The sequence below is a fragment of the Pollicipes pollicipes genome, unplaced genomic scaffold (genome assembly GCF_011947565.3).
Source record: "Pollicipes pollicipes isolate AB1234 unplaced genomic scaffold, Ppol_2.1 Scaffold_3447;HRSCAF=4054_pilon_pilon_pilon, whole genome shotgun sequence".
In the NCBI taxonomy this organism is placed as follows: Eukaryota; Metazoa; Arthropoda; class Thecostraca; order Pollicipedomorpha; family Pollicipedidae; genus Pollicipes; species Pollicipes pollicipes.
Window position 1 is genome coordinate 42,906,504 of NW_023596297.1, and position 14,811 is coordinate 42,921,314.

Below are 14,811 nucleotides of genomic sequence, written 5' to 3' on the forward strand. Positions count from 1 at the left end.
CTGCGGCCGGCTGCTGACGGCCGGCGCTGACAATAACGTGCTGGTGTGGAGCGCCGCCAGGACGAGCGCGCACGAGCAGGCGCGGCGGCCGGACGCCACCGGCCGGGCGTCGAACGGGGCCGGCGATGTGCTGCAGGATGAGTGGAGCGATGACGACTAGCACGCCGGCAGGGCGTAGGCAGGCCGTAGGCAGGCCGTAGGCAGGCAGGCAGCGTGCAGGAGAGGGCCACGAGCGGATGTGATTGTGCTCGTCATGTACCAGCCAGTGATCGTTTTGACACGTTTGCGGTAACCACTGCGCGTTGAGGAAACCAGAGATACGGAGTGAGATTCCCCGCGACACCCGCCCTTGCTGCCGGTGTGAGAGGCAGCCGACGCCAGATAGCCTCATCAGCTGAGCGTGTTGTAAAGCCCCAATGACAACAGAACCATGTTTATGTTGTGCTTGGTCGGTAGATTGTTACAAACTGAGGTAACGAGAGACCGCTGTGCATCGATGAAGATGTCGGACACATTTGCCGATATATATATATATATATATATATATATATATATATATATATATATATATATGTACTACATTGCAGCCACGGACAGGAAGGATTGTGCGTGAAATTGCCGTCACGCTCTCCCACCCATCAAGGTGTTCCCAAAATGCTGGCCGTAAATAAATCCAGTGCCTGATTTAAACGGGATGACCACTGTGGCGCAGATGGCTAATGACATTAGCGTGCCCAATGCGGAATCCGAAGGATGCAAACAAGGGATGACAGCAGCTGGAGAGCGATCTTCTGGTGGCCTTGCGTCACCAAGTAGTGTCCTCGGCATGGGGTCATGATGTTCCTTTAAATAGAAGCATCTATGCGTGATGCGACGCCGGCGGCGTGTCCTGACTCTAGGAAACCGGAGCAGTTCTTCGTTCAGTATGTTCGAAAAAGGTGGGTGTGCCGCCGTATGCATGCGTTCAGTGGCAGACACTCGTCACCAGCGAGCAAATATTGCTACTTGTCACGCCCAGACGTTTCGAAACGAAATACGAGTGATATGCGGCATCTATGCGGGTAAACGTACCCTGCGTATGCACGCATCGCAGCAATTGACAATGCATTAATAGCGGGGATTCAGGGGCTGGGCATAAAGTTTCGCATAACGGAACGTGTTTGGGTGGATTAATTATCAACATCGGTCGTGAAGCGGTGTAGCCAAGTTGCATGCGTGACCCTCGAAACTGGTGGCAACTACTTTTAAATGCATGCCGGCTCCGCGCCTGACCTAATGGGAAATTTCGGTCTCATAGCGTAGCAGGAGACACCCGCGCGACAGAGCTGTGCTTCCACGACCAAAAAGTCCAATCCAACGTCCCGAGTTGACAATAAAACGGTCACGGAAACCGCTGGACTCTGGTTTGTTTAATGGAAAGTCATGCACGCCTGAGGCACTCCAGTGACATTGGCGTTATATTGAAATGAAACCTGTACAATCAACCATGACGCAAGAGAGTAACTGTATTGGCATTTTAGTGAGCTGGAGCGACCCTTGATAATGCGCGGGTTGACACCAAATCAACTTGTCAAACCAACGAAGGTAGGGAAAAGCCATCGTCTAAAGTCAGACAGAGCATTGTATTTTAGCAAGATGCAGAGACACCGGGGGGTTCGCGAGGTATGACAAGCTAAAATTGTCAAAGAAGCAAGGCCAGAAAAACAAAGCAAAGGCGAGCACAAGTCGGCGTTTTGTATCATAAAGTATTTACGAACATTTTGGTAGCTTGTCCAGCGCGTGAAACTGACGCGGGTGTGTCGACCGGGGAATATTCCGGGGACCCGTGATCAGATAGGTGTGGACTGATTCCAGGTTGATGTGCGTATTAGTTATCTAGCAGTGGTAAGGCAGGTTAGTAAAAAACAGTTGCCCATTACTGTGCGAAAATGGACTGCCGTGTCTTTAAAATCTGTGAAAACTATGGTGCTCATATAATTTCTTTGTTAACAGAATGTGGTGCATGCTCACCTTACCAGCAGTTCTATCTGTGCTGCAAACTACAATGGCTGCACCATTGGTGGTGAATACCTGGGGGTTTCACCAATGCCACTGAAACAGGTATGATTGAGAGAGGTGTGCTACAGTTAATTTGATACTCTAAATGGAGCCCAACGGTTCATGCTTTTTGACATCATCTAGTGTGGCTAAAGGTCACTCATGGTGTGATTGCACCACATTAAATGCTCAGAATATCACTTAGGGGAAAACATGGTATTTACATATAACAATTGGCATATATTTTTGGTGAGTGCACATGCCTATATATATATATATATATATATATATATATATATATATATATGTGTGTTTGTGTCTGTATTATGTTGTGTGTGTGTGTTGTGTGTGGTGTGTGTGTGTGTGTGTGTGTGTGTGTGTGCGTGGTGCGTGCGTGCGTGCGTGCGTGCGTGCGTGCGTGCATGCATGCGTGCGTGCTGCATGTGTGTGCTTGTGTCCATGTGCATGCAGGCATGTGTTTGTGCTACTTGTGAAACTTTCATTTCATCATTCAGCTATCTTGTTGAACCTGCTAAGTGGCCACCAATGGCACATCACTTGACACTACTTCCTAGTCTGCACCTCCCACTGGGATCAACCAGACCAACGTGGGCCATGGCCACTTAACAGTCATTCAGTGTACCCTGAGTCATCAGGGGCTATCACTGCCATCCATTGCGGCAGCTTGGCAGGTGCTGATGGCGGCGGGCTCGGCGCTGGATGCCGTGGAGATCGGGTGTACCACCTGCGAGAAGCTGCAGTGCGACGGCACGGTCGGCTTCGGCGGTAGCCCAGACGAGAACGGCGAGACCACGCTGGATGCCATGATCATGGACGGGTGGCGCAGGCGGACGTGAGCGGGTGTGGTGCGCCGACCGCGTCCGGTCCGGCGTTAGGTGTCGCGCGGTGCGGTAGCAGCGGGTCCACGGTACCCACGCCTCACCAAAGCCGGGTGCAGTGATGCATGATTAACCATCAGCTGCGGCTAGGGGCAAGGGCCAAACCTTTGGCAAGGAGGTGGGGGTGGTGGCGGGGGGGGGGGGGCACAGGGTTGACAAAAGGCCTCCTGATAGTGACAGCCAGCCCCCCCCCCCTCCACAACAAAATCGTTGGATATATCCCATTCATTGATGAAGGCAGGATTTCTTTGTTACTTTCTTCATTTTTACCTTCTATAAGCGGAACAGAAACCAGAAGCTACCGCCAGATCAATTCTGTCGAAATTTTATAGCCAATAACTGAATAAATCACGTGTTATGCGGCCCTCTACATTTGTTGAGGCCCTTCCAATTCTCCTGTCACTTGTGGAGGGCTCTATAGTCTTGCTGGGGGCCCCATCTTTTAGCCTGTTCGGGCACACTCGATCGTTCGGGGTCCATCACACTCGGTCTTTGGCACTTCCCATTGGTTTTTGAGGGCCCCTTGCTTTTGACTGGACCCCATCTGTCAATCCGCTGGGGGCGCACTCCACGTTGGGTCTTGGGAGCGTCCTATTTGAGTGGAGGGCCTTTCCTCTTGTCGGGGACCCCCATGTGTAAACCTGCTCGGGCACACTCGGTTGTGTGGAGGCCCTACACATCAGGTCTTGAGTACTTCCTATTTGAATGTAGAGTCTGGGCACAGTAGGGTTCTACATCTGCCACTATCCGGTAGCATGCCTGGGCACTCTTAATCAATCAAGGGCCCTCCACGGATTCTTCGCAATGCGCCCGAAAGGCTTTATACAATTTCCCGGGCCCCATAGCCGGGGCACACTCGGTTGCTGAAGGTTCCTCCATATTGGTATCGGGTTCTCTCCGCTTGTTTGGAGGGCCCTGTGCTGTTGCTGGTGGTTCATATGAACGTAACGCGCCGAGGCACTCAATAATCAGGGATCCTCTACATTGACCTAAGGCTCTTTCCCTTAATTCATGTACAATAGACCTGGGTCATTTACTCCCTTTGCTGAGAGGGCCCTGGGCTCTGGCCAAGGCCCTTTATGTTAGCCTGCCGGTGTACTCCCGATCGTTTAGGGGACCCTCTATACTGGTCTTGGGTTCTTCTCGCTTGTTCTGACGACACTGCGCTGCTGACGGAGCCCATTTATTTGACGTGACCGGGGCCCGAACCCCAGACCGACAGGCCAAGAGCAGAGCGCCGTAACAGTTACACCACCACCGCCGCGGACCTAAATCCCAATCTGCCGGAACATTCCTGATCTCGCTCCAGGATCTCGCTCTCGCATTGGTCGTGGGCTCTTCTGATGAATTCAGTAGGACCTTATTATGTTGCCGAAAGCACCACGTCGTGCTTGCGAGCGCCGAGGCGATCCAGCCTGCTCTTGTACTACGGGCCCAACTAAATTACTTCGCGTACCGAGAATCCCGAGACCACAGGGTGACGGTTTTCCCGTGGCCCCTTAGCCTTAGAGCAGCAGTCAGATATGCGCCGATAAATTTGTGCGCTTAATTGTTGAACAAAATTATGCGTGCCGCCGACGTCATGCGTGTTATTTCCGTTGGTTATTGAATTCGTAACGTAATACTTGTCCATCATGTCCTCATGCGTGTCGAATGCTAGGATATTTGTACTCTTTCATAAAAGTCAAAGCAAACTGAATAGTCATCAGCTATCAGCTGATCACATCAACTGGCCAGCTAGCCGTACATAAGCTGGGAATCAAGTTCGTGATTGATTTTAATGGTGTTCAGCCAGCCAGCTTAAGTGAATTTTGCATGTTTTCCTCTGGAACAACCCGGCCCTCAAAATGACAGGATCCACCACATTTGTATCGTCCGCTGTCTGTACCGAGCTACGGCACCCCCCCCCCCCCCTTCTTCCTGCACACAGCAGGCCAATGGTGTACCCTGTGTATCGCACGCGGCGCCTCATGGGACAGCGCGGTCAGTCACAACAGAACCCGCTGCTGCCAGGGCCGAGCGATGAAGGTGGGGGCCGTGGGCTGCCTACGGCGCGTCAAGAGCGCGGCGTCAGTGGCGCGCGCCGTCCTCGAGCACACGCGCCACACGCTGCTGGTCGGCGAGCTGGCCACCCAGTTCGCCGTCCAGATGGGCTTCCATGAGGAGAGCCTCGAGACTAAACACTCGCGCCAACTGTACGAGGACTGGAAACGGAGAAGCTGCCAGCCCAACTTTTGGACGGTATGAGCTGTGTGTGGACACTGGAGCTGGTCTTCAGGGCAAAATCGACTGTAACAGAAACCGATTATGGCTAGTGCGTTTTTGAGTGGCAATGCGATCCTTTGGAGTAAAGGTTCTCCAGTGTTTGAAAGGCGCAAGTTGCGAGTCCTACACGGTTCATCAAAGCGCAACGTTGGATCAGTGTCTTTTTGGTCGCCGTTCCGCGCCGTCGCAAGGACGCATACCTCCGCTTCAGAATGTGGAGCCTGACCCATCGGACCTCGTGCGGCCCGTACCCGCCGCGGCCGGGCAGCGCCACAGCAGCACGAGCCGTCCTGGCGGGCCCGGCCAGCCACGACACCATCGGCATGGTGGCCATCGACGGCCGTGGCCAGATGGCCGCCGGCACCAGCACCAACGGAGCTATCCACAAGATACCCGGGTAACGAGAGGGCGCAGAGCGGGCTCCCGGCTCACGAGGGCTGCCTGGCTTTATACCCGCTAAACAAACTTGTATGATCTCGTTTATACTATAGCCCACGGCCGTCCTCCGCTGCCCCCGCCCCTCCCACTCGAGAGCCGTGGCCGCCTCTCTGCCTCCCCCCCCCCGCACTCCACAGCCGTGGCCTTCCTCCGCTGCCCCCCCGCCCCTCCCACGAGAGCCGTGACCGTTCTCCGCTGACCACCCCCCGCACTCCATAGCCGTGACCGTCCTCCGCTGCCCCCCGCCCCTCCCACTCGAGAGCCGTGGCCGTCTGCTGACCCCCCCCCCGCACTCCAAGCCGTGGCCGTCCTCCGCTGCCCCCCGCCCCTCCCACCGAGAGCCGTGACCGCCCTCTCTGACCCCCCCCGCACTCCATAGCCGTGGACTGTCTCCGCTGCCCCCCCCCCCCCCTCCCACCCGAGAGCCGGAAGACCGTTCTCCGCTGACCACCCCCGCACTCATAAAGCCGTGGCCGGTCCTCCGCTGCCCCCCCCCCCCGACCCTCTCCCACTCGAGAGCCGTGACCGTTCTCCGCTGACCATCCCTCCCCGTACTCGCCATAGCCGTGGCCGTCCTCCGCTGCCCCCGCCCCTCCACGGGAGAGCCGTGGCCGCCCTCTGCTGACCTCCCCCCCGTAACTCCATTGCCGTGGTGGCGCGTCCTCCGCTGCCCCTCGCACCCCCCCGCCCCTCCCACCCGAGAGCCGTGGACCGTTCTCTCGCTGACCACCCCCCGCACATCACAGCCCGTGGCCGTCCTCTGATTGCCCCCTCCCACTCCTGAGACCGTGGGCCGTTCTCCGCTGACCAAACCCCCCCAGCACTCCATAGCCCGTGGCCGTCCTCTGATGCCCTTCCCCCCTCCCACTTCCATAGCCGTGGCCCGTCCTCTGATGCCCTTCCCCCTCCCACTCCATAGCCGTGGCCGTCCTCTGATGCCCCCTGCCACTCGAGAACCGTGGCCGTTCTCCGCTGACCACCCCGCACTCCATAGCCGTGGCCGTCCCCTGCTGCCCCCTCCCACTCGAGAGCCGTGGTCGTTCTCCGCTGACCCGCCTCCCTCCTTCCGCCAGCCGCGTGGGAGACAGTCCCAGTGCCCGGCGCCGGCGCGTACGTGGACGGCGAAGTGGGCGGCGCCGTGGCCACCGGCGGACGGTGACGTCATGATGCGCTTCCTGCCGAGGCCTGGTGGCGGTGGGAGGCAATGCGCGCGGGCGCGGCGCCGACCGACGCCTGCCGCGCCGCCATGGCGCGCATTGTGGCGCGCCACCCGGACTTCGTCGGCGCGCTGGTGGCCGTGGCGCGAACCGGAGAGCACGGTGCCGCCTGTCACGGACTGGAGAGCTTCCCGTACAGCGTGGCCGAAGGCGGGCGGGCTGACGCGCGCGTGGTGCGTGTGAGCTGCCAGTAAGGCGCCGACTGGCACTCTGTGTGGATGTCAGACCCTCCTTTACGGCTCACTGCGTCCGCCGCTACTTACCCCTGGTCACGTGATGGCCCGATTCTAGCGAGGTCGGCGATGCGGGTTGAGGCTGGTTGACGAGCACCAGTTTGGTCACGTGGCACCCTGGCTTGTGGTTAGGGCCTGCTCGCGGACGGCCGCGACAGTAGGCTCCGTCTGTGTCTGAGGCTTTCAGCATCTGGGCGAGTCCGTTCGCAAGACTCTGGTAATCCAGTCTGCCAGCGGGTCCCTTGTGCGGGGTGTTGAATCAGGGTCGATTTATTTGTTACAGCACAGTTTTTTTCTTGAATGTTCCTTACCAAACTCGCTATATGCTGCATTTCAGCAGACAATTGTAACTGCGGGCATGAAATGTGGCATACAATACGTTAACATTTGCTGCATCGTGAACCGACCTGCTAACTCTTCATTCGATTTCAGTTCACGCGCTTGGCACGCAGGCGGGCGCTGGCCTATCAAGCGTCCGAGTGTACTTGTCATGACTGCCCGCCCACTGTTGGAACCAATGGCCCGCGCGGCCGCTGGTGCGTTGCCCGCGCGTGCGGCCGGTCAGATGGGTGACGGGCCACTTTGCTCGTGTCCCTTGTGATCCTTCCTTGACCATTGCTCAACAGAAGTATACAAAAAGTACCGTCCTTCTAGTTATCGATTAGTACGGGAAGTATCACCTAGCGGTGGCCGCGATGCTCGCTGCCAGAACGCAAATGACCATACGGAAAGTGGGCGGTTTCGCTGATGTGTTGTGTGTTGTGTGTGTGTGTGTGTGTGTTGTGTTGGTGTGTGTGTTTGCGTGCGTGCGTGCGTGCGTGCGTGGTGCGTGGCGTGCGTGCGTGCGTGCGTGCGTGCGGTGTTGGCCCGTGCCGTGCGTGCGTGCGATGCGTGCGTGCGTGCGTGCGTGCGTGCGTGCGTGTGTGTGTGTGTTGCATCTTATGACCATCATGTGAAACGTGGGAAACATGTAACCCCGTTTCTTCTGCTGGGTAATTGGAACTCAGTAGTGCCCAAACTACTGAATGATGCAGTGTCTTTCAGTACTATTCTTTTCCCATGCGGAACAATGTTTCAAGTAAGACTATGCTCAGACCTTGACATTTCAGGACAGCAATGTGTCTTGCTTTGTTTAATGCTCCAGTGAAATTCGTATGTCGACGTAGGTAGGTCAACTGGAAAATGGATGTTGATACGAAGCGCCGTTTCTCGGGCAGCCATGCCCAGATGATGCTCGGAAACGATAGTACGTGTTACGGGTACATTGAATGATAAACTGCAACATCCGTACGGATTTCCTAGAGAATTGGCTCCCAACTGTTAGGCGGAGGAAAGGCCTGACATCAGGTGCTACCTGTGGGTTTGGATATGGATCTGCTACACTTGGCTAGTTGGTATTGGTATCTCATCAATAGCACACGTCACCATCCCAGTAGCACAGCCTGCTCCCCATGTGTTACTGATCGAACCAACGCCCGGCCCGCGGCATCAGGCAAAACACGCTGGCTGGGCTGAAGACGATGTGTATGACGAGAGTGTTTCGCCTGCATTGGCCTGCGACCCAAGCGATCATCGACAGACGGCATCACATGCGCAGATCTCATGTCGCAGCATACGCGCAGCGTGTCCGCTCGGACCGACCGAGGCAAGCCAGCTCGACTTGTGTACAGCACTGTCACTGGAGGGGCCGATCCCGGTCGCGTCACAGTAGACCCAGCTGCTTCTCCACCACGGCGTGCGGGAGTCCCATCACTTCGGAGCCCTCTACGGCGCCGAGGTAGTCGCTGAAGTCTGCAAACAGAGACATCGGCCATTGAACATAACTATTAGATCAGACAACATAAGGTACACATACGGCCCCAGGTCGTGACGGTCGTGAACATTGGGAAGGAACCCCAGCGTGCATCAAAGCACTGCCGCTATACGAACCGGTCACAAGCTACGCTTTCTACGCGCATCGACGGCGTAAACAACCACGGAAGCTACATCAACAGTTCACCCCGTCCGTGTGCCGTTGAACCGCAGGCCAGTGCCACTTCACCCGCGGCGCGGGGCCAGGTCAGGTGGTGCTCACCGAGCGTCTCGTCGCGGCCGGTCAGCGTATCGGCCATCAGGTTCGAGGAGCGCATGAACGGCAGGCGGCCGACGCGGCCGGCGGCGCGCAGCTCGGCCTGCTGGCGGAGTGGCGCGTGCACGCCCTGCACGCGGCGCAGCCAGTCGCCGCGCAGCTCGGCCTCCAGCCGCTGGCTGCGCGCCACGGACGCCTGCGCCGGGTGCACCTGGGCGCCAAGCTGCGGCCGGCCGGCGTCCAATCCCAGCGTCAGTCGGTCGGCGGCAGCGCCATACTCACGCCTCTCTGACATCTGCCGCAGTGGGTGCACCAGCCACTCAGTAATCTTATTCCACAGCAGGGTGCTCTGATGTCTGACTTTGCGTGACAATGGTGATTATTGGGGTCAAGAGCACACAAACCACCATGGTCATTTTGAGCCCTTATGTGTGACATTTAAGATTTTGAAGAAATGTGTGGTCAGATACAGATGTAATTCAGGGGCTGCCTGTCAATCCCACTTCTGGCATAACAGAGCAATAATGAAAACAATGACATAGGTGGGAGCACCCTACAAGATTTATAGCTTCCACCTATGTTATGCACTTATGTTATGCACTTATGTTAAGCCGTATGGTTTGCCTGTTGCTCTGTATAGTTGTTGAATGCTAAAAGCAAACCTGGAATTTTAGCATTGGATCCCAAGGCTGAGAACCAGGCACAAAATCTACAGCACTTATTGGGAGAAACAAAATTAAGCTGTGGATATGCACCAGCATATAAGCCACCCACCAATATAAATAATGCTAACAAACCAGGTCATTGGCATTTTGGCACCAGCTTATCTTCCAGCATGTGGGTGTGTGTCATTGAGGCTTTTCACAACGCACTCAGCTACTGAGGCTATATGGCGTTGCCTGCCTCTCACCCTGGCAGGAAGGGTGGGCACCTGGTTTCCCAGGCGTGCAGCGGTTAATGCAGATGCGTCCACCACTGCACTACCAGCACCCTGCTTATCATCCAGCCTTTGTCATGCATGCATAATTGATTTTTAAGCCAAACCTATATGCTCCCTAATATACAGACATTTGAATCTTCCCCAAACTGCATGCAGGCTTCAAAAGTACCTCACTAATGCTCAGGAATGATGCATACATGCATTTTGCTATTGACTGTCCAGTGGGCAGTGCCCAATGATGATAGACAAGCAGCCTAAAACAATCAATACAAAATATAAAAGATGTGAACTTAGTCTTAACTGCATGCATGACTCATTCCATTGGCAGAGGTGCAAAAACTTTTGAATTACGCAGTTCACAATTTTGATAACAGGTTGCCTGCGGTCACACAACTTTGGCAAGGCACAACACAACCCACACAACTTTGACACGTGGCAAAGGATATGGCACGGCATGGAGCGGATATTCTGATTGTATGGCACAGTAAAGGATACCAGCACAATGCAACTACACATTCTAGAACATCGCAAAAAAACACTGCATAACATGTTCTCTTGGTGAGCTGGCCATGATCCCTCCATGACAATTATATAATAATACACCAATTTCTGAGATCCCACAGGCCACACACATACATAATTGGGTGTAGGTGTACTTTCCTACCTGACGTTAGAAAAACTCATTGCACACCATTCGCGTGTTTAAAGCGGCACATATCGGAAGTAATCTCAAAACAGGTAGAATCATGCTCCTACCTTCGAATTTCAATAACTTCGATGGCGGGCTCCCGAGAGCCGCGCGAACCGCACCGCCTGGACTCCCCAGCGCCGTTTCTGCGTTGCCGTTGCGTAAATACAATATTTCTGCTTACCAAGAACTCTACAAAATGTACGGAACCAAGGTAAACCATTCGTCGTGTTTAAGGCGGAACATATCGTAAATAATTTCAAAACAGGTAGAATCATGCTCCTGCCCTCGAATTTTAATAAATACGATAGCGAGCTCCCGAGCGCCGCACGCACCGCACCGCACCGCCTCTACTCCCAAGCGCCGTTTCTGCGTTGTTGCGTAAGCACAATATTTCTGCTTATCAAGAACCATAAAAAATGTACGGGACCAAGGTAGCAATGATAAAGCAACCAAAATCGTTTCTATCAAGTTTAGGTACGTTCATGAAACACAGGCCAAAATAGTGCAGAGCATATCCTAAATTAGCCTAACCTAACCCAACCTAACCTAACCTATCAGATCAAATTTCATGGATTCTTGTTACCTTGGTCCATACATTTTTATGGTTCTTGATGCTGCTTGATGCGCAGTAATGTTGTGACAGTGCGCAGTAATGGCGCTGATGTCGCGGGTGCTGTGTGTGTGGGGCGCTCGGGAGCTCGCCATCGTAATTAGAAAAATTTGAAGGTAAGAGCATGAATCTACCTGTTTTGTGATTATTTACGATATGTCCTGCCTTAAACACGGCGAATGGTGTACAATGATTTGTTTGAACATTAGGTAGGAAAGCACACCCTGACCCATAATTGGTTAGCAACATCACAAAGTGTAACTGGAGAGCTAAAAACAATATTGCACAAAATATTTGGGATGATGTTTAGGCAGCCACAGCCAACATCCAGTACCTAGGTCATGGTACACATTGGTGCATGACACAACAATATCACACCATTCCCCAATGGATATTCTTAAGAATCAGACCCCATAAATAGTCATGAAGCAAGAACATTTCATGGAAATCTAATCACCTTACCCTCCAAATATAAAAATCACAACAACAATGACAGAGGTCAGTCATGGATCATGCCACACTAATAGCACTAATACTGACAGGACATGGTTTTGCAGGGGATTGATTGGGGGAGTTGTCAGCTGACAATAGCATGGTTGGGTTGGGTTAGGATAGGTTAGTTTAGGTTATATTATTGGGTTATGTTGTGTCATGCTAGGTTAGGTTAGATTAGATTAAGTTGGGCTAAGTTAAGTTAAGCTAAGCTAGGTTAGGCTAGGTTAGGTCAGATCACTAGCTTAGGCTAGGTTAGGTAAGGTTAGGATACATTCTGGTGTCATTTCATATTTTCTTTAAAAGGCTGTATTCTCAGAGGAACTGCAAGTTGACTATCTTATATCAATGGTGCCAAAGTGTTTCGTCTCTGGAGAGCTCGGAAGTTCCCTACTGGTAATATTAAAGCTTGAAGGTAAGGGTGTAGATGTATCGATTGAATGATTATTTACATTTGCTACCTTAAAGAAGCCGATTTATGTGCAATGGCCCATCAAAACATAACGTACTTAGGTTAACCTACTATGTCGAGACGTTGTAACATTATCATTATCATTGACCGGGACAACGGCGCGAGCAATACTTGCATCTCAAAGTTAATTGAATTGAGCATACTGGCCTGGTTCTGATTGCCTCTCCTGCAACGTAGCGCTTACTCACCTTTATTAATAAATTTTTGGAACGGTTTCACCCGGGCAACTCCGGAACTCCAACCAGGGAACACCGATAGCCCGAACGAACCCCACACGATGAGCTTGACCTGAATGAGTTGAAGGTTTTTGAGGCTGGCTGTAATGTACACCAAACCATGAGCAAAAAATACTATATGTTGGTTAAATTTACCAAAAACTTTACCGCAACAACAAAAACATGTTTCAGGTCTATTGATCAGACAATTTTTTTGCAAAACTTTACACATGAGTTATAATCTGCTTTCTACGAGAATGACTTATGGCTAGTTAAGCTCATTGGGCTCAGCTTTTTCAACCAGGGACGAAGCCGTTTGAACTGAGTACTGAAAACCATCAAGATCTACGAAATCGTTGCACTTTGCGCTACATCATGCTGAATTCCTCGCGTGGTGCACCTTCCGCTTGCTTTAGTACAAATGTTCCTAAACACACTGCCCTTGACTGAAATTACTTCGCTGTCTTCGAGGTCTAGGCTCTAGAAATGCCATTTTTCGAAGGACGTTGACCATCATAATGAAGCATGGCTTGGTTGCCCAAGGCCCTAGACAAATGTTGCCCCCCCGCCCCTGGATCCGTCCTTGATTTCGTCTCGCAGAAATTGGTACCTGTGAGGTACCGTGCGAAATACGATCATCTCGATCTAGAGAGAAGCGGACGGGATTGCAGCGGTATGGAGAATTGTTTTCGAGACATTTCTGTTCACAGAACTCTAGAATGCCAGCCGATTTCGTCGCAGTCAAAATCCGATTTGACCCAGGGCAATATAACACCGGGTACTCCAAAGTTTTGACTAGTAGGTATCGACACATACTATAAGTATACCAGAATCGGGATTAACACCAGATTTAGGATGTTGTACCAAAAGTCGGCAGTGCCGTGCTAGCGGCATCTTTGGTTTGTTTGTTGCGATTAAATGTAATCACATTTCTCAGTCGCAAAACACTTGAATTGTGGTGCAGTATTGGGGATGGTGGTTAGAGGATCAGGTTGTGAAGTAATTTCAAATGCCTCTGGGCTAATCAGATGTATGTTGTTCGTTGCCAAGTCACATTATGTCTCAGTTTACATGTTATGACTCATTTGAACATTCTGCAGCAAAACTGATAATGTAATGATTCAGTTTCTGCACAACTTGCCAGTTATGAATGTTATGGCGTAGGCTACCGTCTGTTTAATGCTTGTGGAATGCTGCATGCAAAGTGATTTGCCAAGGTGTGCTCAGGTATATTTATGTTGGAGCTAAGGGTCTTGTTATTTTTCAATACATGAATATTGAGAGTGTTGTCTGATTGGCATTTGAATATTCCACATAAGCATTGATAGTCTTTGTCCACAGTGGCATTACCACCCATGAAATGGGCCAACCAGTAATAATGTCAGTTCAGCACAGCTGTGTGATTGCATTAGATGTGTTTATTGAGACATGAAAGGCACTATAATGTGACAGAAATGGTTGGTATGAGGCAATGTTGTGCACATACATGATATGCCATTTCACCAAAGGAGTTATCTGCCTGCACTGTTTAGAAAAGGTCATGTTATGTCAAAAATTGTCTGAGTTTTCTGGCATAATTTGACTTATGTGAAATCATAAGTTATGTTTCTTTCAGATCAGAGGAATCAATGTGTGTGGCATACTGGTGGGCTGTGCTGAGGGCAACCCTACCTCGCCTCCACCTAATAAGTGCTTTTCATTGTGTCTGGACACCTCATTTTGATTTAAGGCTACTTAAAGTTGTAGCTTTGTGTCTTTCCTTCAAAAGTCCAGCCAATGTCATCAAATAATGCCCAAAGCAGGTCATCATGATGTGATAGTCACTTTTACCTTAGTTTGTTTTGTAATATTCTAGCAACAATATGGGAAGGGCAAGCCAACATTTGCTCATGCATTTCAACATTGTTGGAGGAGGTCACCATCACAAAATGCAATCACTCCATGCAACTGTATGCAGCATAAACCTGACATTGAACAATAACCTATGCCTGGTAAATATATCCAATGTAAGCAGCAAATGCTGTAGTTAATGTATTTAATGGATGCATTGGTTTGTGTTGTACCTGAAATGTACAGTTAGTCAGCAAGATAGATGATCTTTATGATTTATGACAAGTCTCATGCAGAAATAATTAATCATGTATGATACAGGGCTATCAGAATAATTCTAACATTATAGAATGTCTGCTTATGCAAGGGAAGTTTTCAGATTTGTGAAATTTATAGAAACTGAT

General features: G+C 51.7%; 1 protein-coding gene and 1 pseudogene across 1 annotated transcript; one reads left to right on the top strand and one right to left on the bottom strand.

Moving 5' to 3' along the window:
* Nucleotides 1–1,832: 1,832 nt before the first annotated feature.
* LOC119092576 (N(4)-(Beta-N-acetylglucosaminyl)-L-asparaginase-like) lies at nt 1,833–7,050 on the top strand (annotated as a pseudogene).
* A 1,432-nt stretch (nt 7,051–8,482) lies between these two features.
* LOC119092042 (proteasome maturation protein-like) lies at nt 8,483–12,634 on the bottom strand. The gene is made up of 3 exons (XM_037214997.1): nt 12,551–12,634; nt 9,164–9,452; nt 8,483–8,880 (listed from the first exon to the last, which is right to left on the bottom strand). Exons 2-3 carry the CDS (start codon nt 9,450–9,452, stop codon nt 8,792–8,794), a joined length of 378 nt encoding a protein of 125 aa, XP_037070892.1. The 5' UTR covers nt 12,551–12,634; the 3' UTR covers nt 8,483–8,791.
* Nucleotides 12,635–14,811: the final 2,177 nt, after the last annotated feature.

Coding starts and splice junctions, on each gene's coding strand:
- LOC119092042 (XM_037214997.1), bottom strand. CDS start 9,452: ATGTCAGAGAGGCGTGAGTATGGCGCTGCCGCCGACCGACTGACGCTG. Junction 8,881..9,163: donor CGGCCGCGACGAGACGCTCG/GTGAGCACCACC, acceptor CTCTGTTTGCAG/ACTTCAGCGACTACCTCGGC.